Here is a 20,378-nt window from a genome sequence, read left to right as displayed (position 1 = left end):
GGTTTGGTGCCTAGCATCAGCTCAAGGTTACGTATTCCACTTCAAACCATATGCTGGGTCTGGTGACAAATACAAAACCAATATAAACAATGGAGAAGATCTAGGGTTGGGAGAAAAAGTTGTACATGATTTACTCTCAGTCGTTCAGTTTCCTGGAGAGCATAAGTTGTTTTTTGAGAATTTCTTTACAAGCCACAGCCTCTTGTGCATATTAGGTGAGAGGGGATATTTTGGTACAGGAACTGTTCGAGAAAGTAGAATTGCTAAATGCCCTTTGCCTGCTTCTAAAGAAATTTCCAAAAAAAGGAAAAAAGGGTATTACTTCTCAGCCTTTGACCGAAAAAACCAAATATTTGTGGTTCGTTGGTTTGATAACGCTGTGGTTACAGTCGCTTCTAACTGTGGATTTTTGGTTCCATTGAACCAAGCCAAACGATGGGATCGTACGGCAAGGAAGGCCGTTTTCATCACTCAACCAAATTTAATTCGTGAGTATAACCAGGGTATGGGAAGAGTTGATCTCCATGGCAATGGTGTAGCGAACTACAGAATAAGAACGAGGGGAAAGAAATGGTGGTGGCCATTATTTATAAATTCTCTAGATATGGCGGCTGTCAATGCCTGGAAGTTTTTCCAATTGGCCACCGGTGATAGAGCTTTGCAACTGGACTTCAAGAGTTGCATAGTTTTATCGTTGCTTCAATCGGGAGTTATGGAAGAAACCATACCAAACCAAGTGGGCAACAGAAATCAAGAAGAAGTGCAAGATCCTGACGTGACGAATAATCAAGGACTGGGTCGCCCACCTAAAGGGGGCCATTTGTAATTTATAAACAAATGAGTATTATATATGTATATTTATTTTATTTTCAATATCATTCATTCATTTGTGATCTTAATATATTATAAGCGTTTTGTTCTTGACCCTTGGGTTTGATTTCGATGTTGGCCTAGGCAACCCCACAAACGCCCAACGTTGCGAAAACGCAACATTTTTTTTCTACTAAATTACTTGACTTATGAACAAAAAAACATCACAATCGTATAGATTACAACGAAATGACAACATTTGCGTGAAAAAAGTTTAAAAAAAACAATTAATTCTGTGCTTGGGCAGAAATGGGTTAATATGGTTGTTGTCAATAATGTTGCGTTCATGCAACAATGGGAATAGGGTGGTTTCTTATTATTTTTTTATTGCCTAAATCGAAAGGTTATTACTCCTGGATTACATATTTCACGCTTTTCGATTTTTAAATGATGATATCTATTTTTCGCGATTAAATGAAGCGAAAATTTTCAAGCACGTGAAAACGCGACGGCTAAGTATGTATGATGGGAAAACTCCGTGTGACGTCGTTCTGATTCCTGCTGCCCCAAGTGAGGTGACCTTGGGGCGAGGCTTTGAGCGCTGATACAACGCGGAATGCTAGCAGGTAGCAGAGTACCCTGCTAGCTGGTAGCGCTTGGCTTAAATAATGATTATTAATAACTTATCAAACGAAGAAAACTTTCCAACCATAGGCAGTTTTAATAGGTGATTATTAACACATGTTTCCCTGAGCTCTGTGTCTCATGCACGCATTGGTAATCTCAGACGATGTGGAACTCCTATCTACTCGTATAGAAACTAGGCCCCTGTTACGTCACGTGGAGTGGCATCGCATGGGCGCCAATCTGGGCTTTTTCAAATGAGGATAAAATTGACCATTGCCATTCGTCTAAACCGGTACATATTTCTAAAACCAAATAATTTGTATATTATGAATACACTAATGGTGGGTAACAAATCGCAGAAAACGAAAGGCATTGATTAACCAACTGTCCTTCCCAGACCGTCCTGCCTCCCTATGCCTGCTCGGCCGCCTATTCGCCAGCGACCGGGTGGGTATATAGGCAGGATGACGCCTGGTTAGGACAGTTGGTCGGATGAATGGCAAGGGGAAGTGCCGCCGGATCTCTCAGCTAAAAAGCATTATTCAGCCGTGAAATTTTTGGCTAGCACCTTTGAGGCAGGGACCTTCTTATTCTAGTGCTTTGAATAAATTGTGCATGTTCCCCATTGTCAACTCTCACTTCGGAGGCCAAGGTTCAGGGCTCCCTCACAGCAGTTTATTTTTAGTCTTCATTATCATCATACGGGGACAAGTTAACAATTAATCTTAATTCAACAAGCAAAGGCACGAGAAAAATTTTTTAAAATCATAATGGCAATTAGGCATTAAAGCAGTGTCATTTTGAACTTGGAGATATGACAACTACACTAGCAAGGGTTGGTGTGCGCTAAAATTTTAAATTTTTGTATTGCTTATAGTGATCAACTTCCAATTCAAAAATGAAAACCACTTCTAGTGAGAGCACATAGCATTAAGGCGAGCAGCAATTGGCCGTGCAAATGTAACAAAGAAGAACACAAAACAAATATAAATTGCCATATCATAAAAATGCTATTTTGAATTACCTACGGCCTGTTAAAAATGCCACATGAATATTAAGAAATGCAGCCAAACTAAGGCCCATTTAATGGAACCACTACCAGTTCAAAGATGTGTTCGCCATTCTCAATGCCATAAAAAATACTGCATTGAAAAAGGCGGAGCAAGGTACGCAGTCTCCCCATGTTAGTAGGCATTACATTCAGCTTTCGATGCATGAAATATTTTAGATGATAGAATGAGAGGCTGACAAATGTATTAGTTGAAGCAGGGTTATGAAAGAAGGTGTTATGTTTTGGTGGAGAGTTGCCCTACTCAGTCCTTGGAATTTGCTCAGTGTAATCGTGAGTGCTTTTGATAAAACAATTCATCCAGGGGTTTCATCCGCATTTAAAAGTGTGGAAAATTTTACCTCTTTTTCCTACGTCTCAGAAGTATACTTTTTAAGAAACATCAAGAGGGTAACTGAAGAATATAAATTAACAAGAGAAGCTGCGTATAATATTTTATAAACTATGGAACTGCAATGGAGATTACATCTTCTCAGTACATATTTCAGATATGGATGATTGCAGGAGGTGCTGCTAGGCAAATCAGTTTACACCAGTTGTATCTAAAGAAAAATCATCCAATAAATGTGCACACCCAGGGAAAAGATGCACAGAGCAAACGGGTTCATCTAAATGTGAAAAAATAGAGTCTACTTCCATGCGAGCCCCAAATTTCTGTGGGGAAAAAAAGCAATAGAAACATTTACATAGTACTAATCCCCCAAAAACCCCCCTTTCTGTGCCACTGCACTAAATAACAAGTCCGCTCGAGGCCGCTGGGCAGAACTTTCTAGAGTGGTGCTACAAGTGGTTCAGTTTTGTTTGGCCAGAACCGTAACAGGATTACTCAAAAGGAGGCTAGCATACCCACCGAGATTCATTTAGCTATGCCACTGCCTCCAATATGGGAAAAATTTTAAAATTTAATAGTAACATACAACCAATATATTTATTACACACTAATTTGCAAGAAAAACAAGCTTGCAATTCCTCAAAAATTCTACAACTTGATGGGTTCTGGAACAACATATTACCTACATTCAATGCTATAAGGTGAAAACACAAATCGTGAATGAAGTTATTGATTCTTAAAGGAAATGCAAAGTTAAAGCAAAAATTTATCATGATGTATGTACAATGAATTCCACATAATGAAGCAAAGCACTAAATTTATAACACTTAGCAAAAATCACCGATGAGGAGCATCACTATAGTACAAATAATTATTTCTGTGTTTTAAGATGAATACTTACATTTGTGACTCTTTCGAAGGATACTGTTTTTTCAATATCTGTTCATCCTCATGCTTATTCAGGCTTTCCATCATGGAGGCTATATCCTAAAAATATAATAACCATATCAATGATATTATTGAAATATTAAGAAAGATTTAAATTACTCATTAAAAAAACCAAAAACATAAATAATTATTATAAATAATAAATAGCAGATACATATTTACTCATAAGTAAACCATTAGAAACTACAAGGTGTACTTAAGGGGCAAAATTTGGTCAAAACAATAAATTATTTTATAACAAAATGTAATTGAGAGAATAAACTCAATTTTATTAACAACAGATTTTCCGAAAAATGTATGGTAAAAGCCAATGGCGTGCAATTACGGCAGCTTTTACTCAGCATCTAGCACTAGTGCAAGCAGTCTATAAGTACTGGATGACCAATTTAAAGTGTGTTTCATACTGATGAGCAGATTTCTGAAGCTTCAGAAAAGGTAAAACTCAATTAAGAAGTTAAAAAACTTACATGCAGAATGAAAAGACAACGGTGATTGAAACGTAAGAGCAAGTAAAGGTGTGTTTAATAATTTACAGGATATGGGTAACGCAGACAAAAAAAGCCAGGTGAGGCAGATAGTCGTGATGTAGAGGCATCAACTAAGCACTCTTCAATAGAAGCAGATATACATATACACAGATCTGTCTCATGAACATTTCCCATAACCCATACTGTCTATTATGTGGAGACCGTTCCTGTTGAGAATTTTTTAATGACCTAATTGAAAATATATCGTAGAACTAAGGTGTAATAGATGCTTAAGTCAGACAAGAAAATATAAATATTATTTAAACTACATTTGTCATAAAATAAAGGATATTTAACTTACAAAAAGTTGTTGGTAGTAATTTGGATTGCCAGTGTAAAACAGAGAATGGTGAGGACGACCACTTTCATCAAATTCTGCAGCCTTTTTTTCTGGATAGACTTCCTCAGGAGGTTTCATGATGGGTCTAGCCCTGGGCTCAAACAGTCCTGATGGAAATAAGTACTCTATGGCATTCTGAAAAATAAGAAGAGAACATATAACATGTAATTATGCACTCAAAGGAATAGAAAAAAAAGCCAATTTGAGGAGAATTTTGCGTAAAATCTATAATAATTAGTACTTGACTACAATAACTAGGATGGTGACTGGCCCTGAGTTGAAACAAGTCTTCATTAAAATAGTTTAAAACTGGCTCGGTTATTTATATTATACGGAAACCTTCCACTACTTATTTCAACCCTCAATCCATTGATAGTAATCAATAAAAATAAATTTGAAGATCTCAAACACAGCTCAGCAATCTCTGCATGAAATTCGAACAATAAGAATGAAAGAAAGCATATCCCACATTATAAAAAATCATTATGTAACATGCTATGCATCGGGATCATTATGAAGAGCCATATATTTGCTCTCATAATGTTCCAGCATCATAATGAACAGCTAAATTTGCACTCAATATAACACACAAAAAAATGCCTATGTGGATAAGGGTGTGGAGTTACTATGGTCCTTTTCAGATCAAGGAGAAATTTAGCTCTACGGCCTCTAAGCAATACAAAACAAAAAGGAAAGTCTCCAATGGCCGTAAAATTTGGCACCACTCGTCAAATCAAACAACTATTCTATACCTGAATAACCCTCCTGTGGCAGTTTATGGGATTGTTGCTTCCTCACCACGGACTGTCACAGACACAGCACCTGAATGAAACCTTTGCAAGGCTGTAGAGACCTAACTAAGGTAACCTTGGGTTGTAATCTGGGAGCCTTTGTGGGGCTGATGGGAGCCCACCAAGGATGCCGGGTTATTACCACAATCACACTCCCTGTGATACTTTGCAGAGCTACTGGGACCCCGCTAAGGATGGCAAGTATTCACACGATCACATTCACAAGCACTAAAAACAGTCACTCATTCACACAGTAGGGGACAAATTCCAGGAGAACCGCTCAAAAAAGAGAGCAGTCACATAAGAACAAAAACAAAGGAGCAAGAGTGATCGTCTGATTCGTGTATTTTGAGCACGAAGTTCCCTAATCAGCAAGCTGAAGGGAAATAATCACTTGCAAAACAAGGATTAAGTATCCTTTTCAGATGACATCATGAAGAGGAAGCTCCATTGCTAAATACCAGCAGCAGAACCTGGAAGTCTGGAAGATGGTCTAGCTTTATTGATGCACTGGTTCCTGCAATCAACTAATCTAAACCAAGTTGGACTGAAACTAAGCTTGGATAGGTTACCATTTATACCTAGACTCTCTATCACTGGTTGAATCTGCCAGTGGATACAGGTTAAACACAGAGGCATAGCAATGGGGGGACGGGGCAAGTGTGGTACTGCCCCGTCTTTCCCCCACAAGATTTTGGAGGGGGGCAGCCCGACCCCCCCAAGATATCACATGCTGTGGCTCAATTTCCACTCAACACTGACAGATTGGCAAAGCAATTTGCCAGCCATTCCTGTTGAATCCACTATGATTTGGAACACTCGTGCGGAGAAGCTGAATCATGCCCCACCTCCCTCATCTCAGCTAGCGTTTATGTACAGATTTTTCAACCTGTGGCCAGGGCATTCATCAAAGTCCACAAAATCATTGTACAGATTTTTCAACCTGTGGCCAGGGCATTCATCAAAGTCCACAAAATCATAAAATTTACCATTAATATCAAAGCCTGCAAAGACCCTCGAGTGGCTTACTCACATTTATATCTTCTTGAGTGAAGGTTTCCGGATCTTCCCCCATCATGTTTGCCAAATGACGTTTACCAACACTAAAATTTATTTTCTCCTTCTTCATGAATTCATCTGAAAGCGAAATGGCACGTACAATATAATTATTGAAAAAATACTTTGAATAAATGGCCAAAACATGTTTGAAGAATAAAAAATTAAACCATCTGAAATTCGCTCAAGAGAGTAGGCATTGGACAAAACGTTGTGAAAGACAATTGCTTCAACTTTCTACAATAACGCCAACACTATTAGGCAATATCATACAAATAGGGGGGTCAAAAATACTTATTCACACACTGACGAGCGGCTTAAATATGGCCTTAGATCCACAAGGCTTCAAATTTCCACATGAACATCTACCGTACGTGAATCCAATAGTGTTGCATAACAGCACAAAACAAAAAAGTTTAATTGGACCACAATACCAATAAAATTGATATTATTTATAAATTTATCAATTAAATCACTACCTTGGCACACTGAATTAGTATCAAGGCTGTGTTTCTGGAGGAAGCTTTTGACCTACTCCGTCACAAAGTAAAAAGTAGTTATGATGAATTTATGTGGATATACAGGAATCTGCGAAAGCAGTAGCAGAATATGTGTGTTACCAAAGACCATGCAGCAACCCGAATTCATTTCGTAGGCGAAGAACGCCTGCCTCTGACTTGTATTCGTCGTAAGTCAATTTCATACATTAAAATTCAGTCGTTGAAAAAATTCCTCCGTAATGTAACCTAAATTAGGACACAATAAAATATTTCAAATTCAACGCATCTTACCATACTCCCGGGACCTTTCCAAATACAACCGCATTGCTTTACTAATTGTTTTGCGTCCTTCATGTGGTTCTGATGAAGCATCATTAGAAAAAGGGCAATGAGCAGGACAGGCCACCTAAAACAACATAATCATTACAACATTTGATTTAATTTAGCACCTGTAAGATGACTATCATAATTCATTCATCGATTATATCAGAACTCGGAAATAAAAGATCACATGCGTACCGGGCGAATGAGTTTTCCCACTTGTTTTTCGGCACGTGACAGCCTTAAAATACGAAGCCCAAGGGCTGCAGTCATTTTAAAAAGTATTAATGGTTCTAAATCGCATTAAGAAGCGCGTCTTACTTTGAAGTTACTTATTCACAAAGTCACTTTAAACCCGAAACACCGTACGAAACCGACTTCAAATCAAAATAAGAAACAAGAGAGGTAGGAAATTGTCCTCCCAACAATCGCAAGACGCCACTGCGGTACGAGCGGGAAAGTTAAAATAAGATTTAGGGTACTTTTTCTGATTTTTCCTATGATTTCTCTTTGTAGCCATGGTATGAAGAAAATGCAGGACATTTCTGACGTCAATCAGATTATTAAAAACCTAGAAAACAGACGGTTGTTGCTCAAGATCTTTTCAGAAGACACATGCAACCCAAGAGGGTCCTATCCAACTCAAAACTCCATACTAAGGGAATGCAAAAACATTATATTGGTATTTTCAAATGATGTATCATTTTCCGACTTGAAGCCGCAATAAAAAAAGAGTTTAAATACGCGTTTTATGTATATTGCATCCGGGTAAGTACGAAAGAGACGGACTATGAGTAATCTGGCTCTTATGAGCACATGATATAAATCGAGCCAATACCCACATATTTGAGGTAATACATAAAAATCATTAATTTTCAATAACCAATGGAAAGGGCAGGAGACGCAGGTTATATTTATAAGAATAATAATAATAATGAAAATATAACGACACAATTAAGTTGGAAGCTTTAATTGTATACTAAAAGGCATTTCTCAAACTTCTTCCAATCGAGGTCGCATGTACTTAACACAGTTACATCACGTAACCTTACAAATACGCCGTGCATGGTACCTGAGTTGAACTTAATACTGAATAAGTTCAATAATCCGGATTGCTTGGGACCATACCGACGAATGCATTCCAGATTGACAATATTTTCCGGTGAAAAGACCTGTTACCTGTACGTGGGCAACACTGCCACACGGGAAATATTTTTTTGTAGAAACGTGCGTTGGCGTCTGTGGAAATCCATTTGAAAAAGTTCTTCGTTCGTAAATCGCGAAGGCAAGTAGATAAGTCGTGATAGTGATCTTGATGAAACCTGCTATAAATGTAAGGAAAATGGCTTACCGTTTTTACAATCCGACTACAAAATCAATTTTACGCCCCTCTATATTTGTTTACGTGCATCTGTGGAAAATTTCATGCCATTTTTCACGACTGCCAACTCAATCTTATCGGTAATTAACAAATCCTCCAATCGGAGGATAATCCCACTTCGAATACGTTACCGTAAATAATAACCAATTGTGAATGTTTACTCTTAAATGTCAACAGTCGCAGGGCAAATAACACGAATGTTTCGAGAAAAAAAACTACTTGGCATCTTCGACTACTTCTTATGACTCATATGGACTTCATCCATCAGACTGTGGGTTTCGCTGCGGGGGTCGCCTGCCTAACGACCACCTAGAGAACGTAGCTTTTCACGCTTCTCATAGAACTGCTTATCTCAATCCCAGGTTTCGGAAAGGGTTCAAAATGTTCTGAGAACGTCTATTGGTGAAAATGGACTGCCAAATCCGGTAAAAAAGTGCAACAAAGTAATGAGTACTCTTCTTACATGGATGCTACGATCCCAGATCATAAAGATTTTTTGGGCAAAGGTGACTGCAGGTTTTCTTCTCTCCTACATGGAATAAATACTTGATGTTCTTGAAGATCTGCTTCCAAAACACTTCCTGCGAATTTTACACTGGGACGTCTTTAAATGATACAACTTGATGTGCAAGGTATTCGTATACTTGACAGTGCAAGATATTCTACACATTTCACGCACGTAAACGGATTTTCAGATTTTGAGGGCACTAAAAAAGGTGCATGTAAGCCAGCGCGCATCTCTTCTTGAGTCGAACCCATTCAAGCAGAGGCCAAAAACATACGATTATTTTGCAACATGCTCACCCATTATGTGCTCCTTCTGTTGCCTCTTGAACTAAAAACTTTCCTTACAAACAGCGCAATGAAAGTTCGTAACTTTGCGATGCAAATGAGAGTGTCCTTCTAACTCGTCACTGCTGGTGAGCAAACAAAGGCGAACTGTGCACTTCCGTGGATTCAGAGGCAGGCGGCACTTGACTACGTGATTCCTCAAGTCTGATTTGATGTTGTAGGACATAGGAAAGTGATCACCACCACAATCAGGATAGGAACAAGAGGAGCTCTCCTCTCCTGAATACATTCGGCAACCAAGGATCCAGGATTTTTTCTGGGAGATGACACAAGGGTCTGATAAGCAAGGGTTCGTCTCATATTTGGGATTAGAAACAGCATGCAACAATAGGGTGGTTTCCTATTATTTTTTATTGCCTAAATTGAAAGATTATTACTCCTGGAGTACGAATTTCACGGTTTTAGATTCTTAAATGATGATATCTATTTTTCGCGATAAAATGAAAAGTGAAAAATTTCAAGCGCGCGAAAACGCGACGGCTAAGTATGAATGCTGGGAAAAGCCCGCGTGACGTCATTCTGGTTCCCGCTGTCACCGTGCGAGGTGACCTTGGGGCGAGGGTATGTGCTTCGCTGCGATGCAGGCTGCTAGCAGGTAGCAGAGTACCATGCTAGCAGGTAGCACTTGGCTTAAATAAGGATTTTTAATAACTTATCAAACGAAGGAAACTTTCCGCCCAAGTTAGTTTTCATAGGTGATTATTAAGAGATGTTTCCCTGAAGTCTGTGCCTCATGCATGCATTGGTAATCTCATACGATGTAAAACTCCTATCTACTCGTGCAGAAACTAGGTCCCTATGACGTCACGTGGAGTGGCATCGCATGGGCGCCAATCTGGCCTTTTTCAAATGAGGATAAAATTGACCATTGCCATTCGTCTGAACTGGGATTTCTAAAACCAAATAATTTGTATATTATGAATACAATAATGGCCATCAATTCCTTTCGTTTTCTTTGATGAAGGAAACTACCCTATTACTGTACGAAATATTCTCTTTATTTTAATATGAAATTAAATGATTGAGGCTCCATTATACATAAAACAAAACGAACGTAATAATAACCGTATTAAAAATCGCGTCTATTTATTTTTAAGGGTCTGGGGAGCACGTGCCCCTCCCCTAATCCACCTATGTCGGCCACCGAACAAAACTACCACTTTAATCTAGAGTAAATTGAATAGCCCATGGGAGGGGGCCCATGGGATGGGCCAGCCCCTCCCAGGATCCCCCACTGATCACGACTGAAAAATACAATCTCTTTATCGTCGTTATTGCACTCTATAAAAATACATGATACCTCTAGCAGGAGACCATTTGATACACTCTCTCTGGGATACAATTATCTAAAACGAATAATGATATATTCCCGGTCATAGACTCATATTCTTGATTGCCAGATAGCACTGTGATGGGACATTTAACTTCTTTTTTGAAAGATTTCTTCCTATTTTGAGGCAGGAATTTTCATGAATAATGGCTGAAATGCTGTTAGGTTTTTTTCCTTTTGGGAGATAATTACTTTCAAACCCTATTCCAATCTTTGGGAAACACGTATCTGCGCTTATCTAAGGAATGCTCAGCGTTTATCTGAGTTGTTTAAATTTTGGGAAAATGATACGATTTGGAGAACTAAGACAGAATCGGCCGCAGTTTCAGCCGTAATTAGTAAATTCCGAGGTTTTTTCGGCTTGGACTCGAAGTGATGTTTACCTATGTGCTTTATGAGACAATAATCGGTCTGGAATACCTTTCTATACTTACCACAGACGGATGTGGATCAAACAAAAACTGCTCAAGATTATTTGAAAATTCAACGGTAACCCTTCCCCAGATTGGCTGCTATTCATTAAGTGGTTCCGATTTGACATTTTTCTAGCACTGCTCCGTATGATACATGCTTCAACTCTCAGTGGCTCAAGAATTCACCTCCACACCCGGAACACCAACAGAACTCCACCATCTAGTAGATTCCATCATTTTCAGTCTTTTGGCACGAAATGGGAGCAGAAGGAGATGGTATACACCATCAGATTCATAAGAATTATTGGATTTTGAAAAATACACATTTGATTAGCACCAAATTATTGTAATTGTTTGCCATTCACGGAAGGTTGCGGTAAGATACATAGTACATTAGGATGGTCCTTATTTTTGAAGTTTTCGAATAAATTTTGGGACGCCCCCAGTTTTGTTTCATTTGGTAAGAAAATAAATGGTGAAAATTATTTTTGTAATCGGATACCGGGAAAACGTGCCGTACCGTTTTGGAATTTTGGAATTTTTGGGTGTTTTTCGGACTTAAGTGAAGATGATGTCACTCTCGGATTATCCTATCACCTTTTTGTCCTCTACAATGGCTCGTTATAGGCATTTGCAGAGTATCTCCTCAAATTTCTTTCATTTCTCTCTGTTGGCTCCCGGGATATCGAGAGTGAGCGCGCGCCACCCCAGTCAATTTGGGTGGCACGCGGGTCTCGCGGGAACTCTCAATTATTGTTGTTTGGTTGGTCGCGTCCACCTCCGTCCTCATCTCTCTTTTGTTTTCACTCGTATGCCACCAAGAGCCGATGAGGGCGGAGGTGGACGCGACTTAGCCACCGAAGCTGGAGTCAAACTCCAGGAGCGTGAGCCCAAACGGATTTCAGATTACCGAATGGAATGTACTGAGGTAACTCACGTCCACGCTCACGTTGGGCCGTCGGAGTGTTCTCTCGTGGCGAGGTTTTTCCGATCTTAAGATTCATGTTTGGACTCACCGTTTATCTCCTACTAATACATCGCTCCGTGGCCGAGTAGATCTATACTGTGCGCGGTAGTATAAGTAATTTTTTTTGGGGGGGGGGTTCGAATCCGAAATTATAATTCTGTTTTCACTTTTTAAGGAATATCTCCTGAACATCAACATAATCTATGCAGACGACTCAAGAAGAAGTTAGTGCTGCATATGTAAACAACTGAAGTTATCTAACTAAAACTACCCTCCGAGATAATAGGGTGGTTTCCTATTATTTTTTTATAGCCTATATCGGAATATTATTACTCCTGGAGTACGTATTTCACGCTTTTAGATTTTTAAATGACGATATCTATTTTTCGCAATTAAATGAAAAGTGAAAATTTTCAAGCGCGCGAAAACGCGACGGGTAAGGAAATCCTCCGTGTGACGTATTTCTGGTTCCCCCTCCCGTCTTTTGAGGTGACCTTGATCGAGGCTCTGAGCGCTGATACGACGCAGGCTGCTAGAGGGTAGTTGAGTGCCTTGCTGGCTGGTAGCGCTTGGCTTAAAAAAGGTTTATTAATACCTTATTAAACGAAGAAAACTTTCCGAGCATAGGCAGTTTTAATAGGTGATTATTAAGACATGTTTCCCTGAGCTCTGCGCCTCATGCATGCATTGGTAATCTCAGACGATGTATAACTCCTATCTTCTCCTATAGAAACTAGGTCCCTATGACGTCACGTGGAGTGGCATCGCATGGGCGCCAAATTGGCCCTTTTCAAATGAGGATAAAAATGGACCATTGCCATTCGACTAAACCGGTATTTCTAAAACGAAATAATTTGTATATTATGAATACACTAATGGTGAGTAACAAATCGCAATCAAAGCCTTTCGTTTTCTTTGATGAAGGAAACTACCCTATCCGCATTAAAAAACTGTTAACAACAAATTAACTATTTAAGGGCGGTAGTTCAGGAAAACAAAACGAAAATTCCAAAACGCGTACTCCAGCGAAAGCATTAAATCAATGTAAAAGACACTATTAGTGTAATTCGCCCAGCTAGGGTATATGCATGGAAAAGAATCAACCGAAAGTCAGTCCACAAAACATGACATCAAGTTCACACAAGCTTAACACACTTATCTAATACACTAAACTATTAATCCACTTGGTACAAACGCACGAATGTGTGAATGATGAAGAGTTGTAAGTATTATCGTAGCTGTGATGTAGCTACTCCTACTCTTTTGCTTCATGAAGACTCGGGTACTAAACTCGATCGATTATGTTGCATACAATCTAACTTACTTTCAACTCTTCATCATTCACACATTCGCGCTTTTCTCCTATGTTTTTCTTTTCGTTCTGAATCCCTTAAGACTTCTATCTTTTAGACAACTGCTTTTATGGTGACCTTTTGAAATAGAAACCCACTTTGTTCCAAATGATTGTGGCTCCTTCATTCTAGGGCTATCCATGAATTTATTTGCGCACGTACCTTTACTATTCGAACCAAAATTAAAAATGAACGCGAGAAAAAAAAAACAAGAAAAGTAATGCTACCAAAATCATATAAAAATATTAAAGGGTGCGGTTTTTATAAGCGTTCAAACTGGAGTCTCTATACTTTTGGTACGGAGAGAAAGAAGTTCGCCCCAGCATTATTTCCATCGTTTCATAACCGCTAACATCTCCCACCATATGAAAGTATTTTCACTCTCATTCATCAAGGCCTTTTTAAAAGAATCACGGGGCTTTTGAACCAAGAGGGTAATGGTTTCTGAAGCACTGTGTGACACAGTTCGAGAAAAGAATATTTCATAAATTGACAGTTGAGACATACCGAAGAAGAAAAAAATATCATTTCAGTGAAGCATTTCCCACTACCTCTGACATGAATGTATTTGAATAAATTTATTCAGTGCCGCAGTCAGGAATTTGGTTTACCGGGGGGTGGGGGGGGGGGGATGGTGGGAATCCAAAACCAGGGGGGTCCGGAGGATGATTTTTCAAGAACAGGGTACCGATTGAAGGGTTTTAACTAATTTTAACACTTTTCATAATCGAAAAAATTAATTTGTCAAAGAAATATTTTCTAAATTCATGATTTTTAAATATTGTATCCTTTATTATTTGATTTGTCTAGTTTTAATGATTAAACAAAAGGGCAATACTTTTTTATAATGGTATAATAATTTATCGCTTGCGACTTTCCCATGCTCCATGGTTAATTAATTTTTTTGTCTCAATATTTAGGGGGAAAGGGGGGGGGGGGGCGTCCGGCCCACCTGAATCAACCTCTCTACGCCACTGAATTTAATAGTTTCCAACATATCTTCCGGTAAGAAGTGGATTTTGATAAAAAAAATTCTGTAAGCGCCGTTCATGCATCTTTTTCCGCGATAAACTAAACGACTGACCTGAAGATTTTTGCGGGATTTTCGACTACACCGTCGTCATCAGACATAAAAAAACGCGGTGGTATCCCACATGATAACATGAAAACATGATAGTATCAACTATTCATCCTGGAATTATCGCGGAAGCCTTCTCAAGAAAACCGGCATATTATAAAAAAAATAAATACATGTGGCTTTTGGCGAATCAGCTAAAAACTTTAGACTGAACATTAATACACGGTGAGTGAAAATGTTGTTTTTATTATTAGTATTGATATCAAGAGCGATTTTTCGCCGACTAGTAGTGATAGAAAATCATTTTAGTTCATTCATTCCCCCATCATCAAAATAAAAACAACATTGAACATTACGCAACATGCTTCAAAATCAGTACCGGTAAAACGGGGTGAATAGAAACAATTTTCAACTTTGGTTTGAAATTTTGCATATTTGTAGTTGTTCCATATAAACAATTTTTTGCCCAAACACAGGTCTCTGTTAGTCCTTTTTTTTATAGTATTTAATTTTTTAAATTTTTTTAAAAGATTTAAAAAGATTTTAAAGAAAAAAATTAAAACATGGTGTTTCTATTCACCCCGCAAATGGGGGTGAATAGAAACAGTACTTCAATTTCATGTCTTTTTCTATTGAAACGAATCGGGGGTGAACAGAAACAATTTTTAACTTTGGTTTGAAATTTTGCATATTTGTAGTTGTTCCATATAAACAATTTTTTGCCCAAACACAGGTCTCTGCTAGTCCTTTTTGTCTCTAGTATTTAATTTTTTAAATTTTATTTGATTTTAAAGAAAGAAAATTAAAACATGGTGTTTCTATTCACCCTGCAAATGGGGGTGAATAGAAACAGTACTTCAATTTCATGTCTTTTTCTATTGAAACGAATCGGGGGTGAATGGAAACAGTTAAGTATGGTATTTTTAATTTGTAATGGATAAATACAAATTTATTTGTCAACATAATGATTTAATTCAGTACATAAACAAAAGGAGTTACATAACTGTAACTAAAAAAATTGAATTGGTAAACAATTACCGTATTTAACTAGATTAAATTATGATAAATAAATTGTGAGATCGGACCGGTCATCTTTGAAAATTTTTTCTTGCGGGGTGAATAAAACACTAAAAATGATTTGTTTCTATTCACCCCATAAATTCTGAAAACCTAACCTAAAAAATATGAATAATTTTTGAAATAATATTGTTAAAGTTAAAGCTTAAAATAAGCCTGAATATTTTACATGAATAATTAAACTATGTTTTTTACAGCTATTTACTTTTAAGAACACTACGTTTTCTGACTTACCTGGAAAGTTCAAAGTGGATTAAAAAAAACAAGAATCACGCGGTAAAATTCAACATGACAAACAATCAGGAACCAGTGCTGCCAACCAAAGAAACCATTATTTCACTTTCGCCAAAAGTGTACCAACCTAAAAAAAAATAAAAGTTGCCGCTATTTACCCATAGTTATGTAGGAAATAGATTGTACATTAAAAAAAAAGAAGTTTCGTTTCTATTCACCCCAATGTTTCTTTTCACCCCGTTCTACGGTATCCGGCGTAAAAGGATGGAGGATGCGAATGGTTTTTACCACTCAGAGAACATTATAATCCTTAAAACGCATATTTTTTCCATCCAACCTATCTACATTGAACTAAGTTCAACTCAAAACAATAGCATTTAGCATAGGGCGAAAGGCCATACTACCGATACTACCGCGGGCCGGCAGAGGGCATATCTGGCGCTGCAACAATACTTTTGTTCACCTTGGAAACCGGTAAAACGTAGCCGTACGGTGACATTTTACACGCTTTTTTATCAATTGGATTTTCCAAGCGATAGAGAGCGGATGCGGTAGCATATTGTGGTGTTATAAACGAAGTTTAAACGCACTGGTTCCAGCAAAAAACAGCTACAGTGAATAATACATCAATCACTTGAGTAGCAGAGGAAGAAAATAGTCATCTCGCAGGGATTTGCAGTGAGCTACAGCCGGCGGAGTCCCAACTTCGACCAGCAGAGTTCGAAAATAACTCCTGCAAATAAGATATTGCATTTATTTCTTGCTATTGAATCTCATAATCGATTCCATTCAGTGGATTTGGAGTTGATACCAAAGAGCAGATCTCGCCATCTATATTTTCCGCCACGTACATCATGGAACGGATTTTAAAGAGAGTTGCATCGAGCATCCCTGAAAGTGTGCTGGGCAACAGCCTGGAGGAGAGGCTGGATTATGAGTATACTGTCCACCTGGAGCACATTCAACCGAACTTGAATGGAATGCCCAGCGAGCTTCGCAATCAGGCAGAAAAATGGTTGATTTACCTGGTCGGAGTGACTACCAAAAGCCTGGAAGAAAAGGAGAGGCGAAACATCCACCAGTTCGTTCTCCTCAATAACATGGCATCCGGAACTCTAACGGGTATACACAAGAACACGAATCCCCCAAAGTCAGGGGAACCAATACCTCCGCGTCCGAGAATGCACTTCGACGACACCGAGGAGGAATCGCTGGTCGCGGAGGTCATCGGAGAAGATCTGAGCGACGCTTTGTGCTCAGAACTCAACGGAGAGGAAGGTGATGGTGCAAATTCGGCCAAAAGAGGGCGTGTTCAAGAGCATCCAGTGACACAAACTCCTATCATCGCTAGTGACATCTCGCCTGGAGACACAAACCGTCTTCCATGCCGTCTGAAAAGAAAAGAGAAGGACGCGACCATGGAAAGGGTAACACCGACGTTCATCCAGATGCCGAAGGTGAGGTAATAAATTCAATCCATTCAAAACCTGTGAACCGTGGCACATTTAATCATTCTGTCTTACCAAATGAACAGAATACAGAAGGCAGAAACGAGGGAATTGGTCTAAAAAGTGCGAACTTCAAAGCAAAAGGTAATTCGATAAAGGCAAAAGGCAGACGCGAAGAAACAGATTATATCAATACCCGTGTCAGTGATTTTGTGGTGGTAAATTCTCAGCTTTCCCCAATAAAAAATCATGGAGCTTAATATGGTTCTTGCGTGCCAGCTAAACAGAAGGCAGAAAGCTTGGATGAGAAAAATGGTTACAAAAATGGGAATCTCAAGCGTTTCGCAATAAATGCACGGTTTGTTGAATCAAAACAAGCTGATGCCTTTAAATGGTCAGATGGGAAGAGGATAGCTGGAGAGAATGTCGGAATGGGATGCAGGAATACACACTTCCATGGCGAAGGAAATGTCGTATATCCTGTCGACGTCGCAAACGAACGTATTTATTCCGTATCGAGTTCTTCCATCTGAGCGTAAAGGAATTAAAAGGAAAAATGCAATTGGTGGCGAGAGTCCTCTCTTTCATGGGAACGGTAACGTAATTGATGCACGCCACTTCTCACCAGAGCAAGTTCATGATTTGGAGAATTCTGATATGCCGCCCAAGAAGAAAAAATCGTGCCATAACACACAAAGGGGATGCAATGACACTTTCGGCCGTGGTGAAGGTGATTTATCAAAGCCCATGTATATCCCAATAGAACGTGCTGATGCCTACAATCATCATTACATGATGGCTGAAGACGAGACACAGGAATTGGATAGTACAATGGACTGTGATAACCCTCATCTTTATACCGAAGGTGACGCTATGAACCCAAGCAACATACCATCTCATCATTTGCAAGAGGACAAAATATTGGGCCGTAACAAACTAAGAAGATGCAATCATGCTCACTGCCCTGATGAAGGGAATTTTTCAAATCCAATCTATATCCCATCAGAGCGTGTTAACGCCAACAACTATCCTTATGTGTTGGCTGAAGACGATAAACAGGAATGGGACAATATAATGGACCGCGAGAACCCATACTATCATACCGAAGGTGATGTTAAAAACGAAAACTACCTTCCATCACAACAACCTAGTGCCTTCCACCATCCATATGAGCCAACTGACCAGATGGAATTCTGTACCCATGGAATGGACGCGATGAATACTCGCTTCCAAACTGAATATGACTTTGGGCATCCATGCCAACATGAGCCCACAGAAGAATGGGAAGAACGGGAAGGTGCGATGCCTGGTGACAGATTTGCAGCTGATCCACCAGCACCGATCTATCCGCGATCCGCTATCTACCGAAGACATTCATCCGAAAATGTAAGTACATAATTCAAATTGAATTAGAATACTTTGCCGAGGGTAGAGGATTTCCTTTCTCTGAGAAACATACGAAATATGTACAAGAGTGAGCATCGATTTCTGTACGTGACACCAGCTTTGAAAAGGCGAAAACATCCCGCGGTAGATCTGATTGGGTGTTTAGGACGACAGCGTTTTTTCATGTTGTTTCTTTCGATTGGAATTAGCACATAGGTGAGTTATCACGAAGGAGGAGTAATGTTAATATTTCAATCAATACCGTAGATGAAGTAAGATACAGGTGGTAATGTATGAGAATAATTCATAGCCAAGTACACAAAAATTGAAAAAAGAGATGAACTGCTAAAATCCTTGATGGTGAAATAATTCAAACAAGTTCACATGCTCACTTGTATGACTTAATCGCACAACAAATTATTGGTCTTAACATTCTCTCTACTTCCGGTGAGTCAAAGGCCATACCAAATCATATTTAAATCCTAATAAATGGTAATATGCTTAATCGTTACTGATTCTTACGGTATAATTTTTCAAGACGATAAAAGTTACAAAAATAACGAAAATTTGAAATTTTCACAAAGAGCTCGTTTGCCATTATTTTTACATTTATTGTGATAACTTTTTAAATATGCAGGGATCTAAATTTTTCCGTTTTTAATTGCGTCACCCACTTCCTGAGTCCTTCGCGACGAAAAATTGATGGTCATCACCCTCTCGCACAATAGTTGATGAGGTTAACAGCACAATCCAAGCTCGTCGCCGCTTCTCAGCTACTCCTTGATCTTGTGCATTTGTCTCGGGTGGTTTGCATTCTCGCTATCAATCAGTGGCAGATCCAAAGAGGGAGTATACAATATGCACTTAATTAATTGTAATTTTGTTCAGTTGTCGAATATATACATGAGAGAACGCTAAAACGCAAATTAATAAAAAAGCACACAAATGTTTGTTTAAAAAAATTATTCTTTGAAAAATTAGTAATTGGACAACCTTAATGTGTTATTACAAGCTTCGAAATCCTCAAAATTTTCGTTACCTCTCCGACCCCCCTTCCCCCCTAGTGCTGGGAAGTGACCCCCAGGACCGCACCTAGCCCCCTTGTACCTATCCTGGATCCGCCACTATTAGCGATAACTCCCCTTAATATATGATTCTCCTAAAAACGAATAAATGAACAAGAAAATACAATGAAGTCACCAACTCGTGGAAACTGGGTGAAAAATTTCGTGTTTTCATACATTGAACTTAAAAGAGTACATGATAAGGTAAAAAAAATACATGGGAAGGATGTTTTTGGTCGAAGCTTATTTGAATTTTCTATTAAAAAAATTCTTTCAATGAGTTGCGACTTTCTGTGTAAACGACACCATTTAAAATTTGTTTCTCTTTATACATTACAGATCAGCTAAACATTATGCATAACAATATGTTTTCTTTTTTCACAGACAAATCGCATGGGTGACGGCAATGCATGGGAAGGTGGAGAAAGAAGACATGATTCCCACACTATTGTCGTTCATCCATGGATGAATGAAAC

At 38.8% G+C, this 20,378-nt stretch overlaps 1 protein-coding gene across 1 annotated transcript in view; it reads right to left on the bottom strand.

Annotated features, from left to right (window-relative positions):
* The window catches only part of LOC124165202 (28S ribosomal protein S9, mitochondrial), a 29,428-nt gene extending 21,700 nt beyond the window's left edge, over positions 1 to 7,728 (bottom strand). Inside the window, exons 1-5 of the mRNA XM_046542480.1 lie at positions 7,519 to 7,728; positions 7,291 to 7,405; positions 6,477 to 6,580; positions 4,614 to 4,787; positions 3,739 to 3,824 (exon numbers count right to left, since the gene is read on the bottom strand). Of these exons, the coding sequence (XP_046398436.1) occupies positions 3,739 to 3,824; positions 4,614 to 4,787; positions 6,477 to 6,580; positions 7,291 to 7,405; positions 7,519 to 7,593 (554 nt within the window). The 5' untranslated portion in view covers positions 7,594 to 7,728. The remainder of the gene's footprint in view (positions 1 to 3,738; positions 3,825 to 4,613; positions 4,788 to 6,476; positions 6,581 to 7,290; positions 7,406 to 7,518) is intronic.
* Between the last annotated feature and the right edge of the window lie 12,650 nt (positions 7,729 to 20,378).

Source organism: Ischnura elegans, chromosome 9 (genome assembly GCF_921293095.1).
Source record: "Ischnura elegans chromosome 9, ioIscEleg1.1, whole genome shotgun sequence".
NCBI lineage: Eukaryota > Metazoa > Arthropoda > Insecta > Odonata > Coenagrionidae > Ischnura > Ischnura elegans.
Note: the sequence above shows the minus strand (reverse complement) of the source record. Positions and strands in the feature narration are given on the sequence as shown.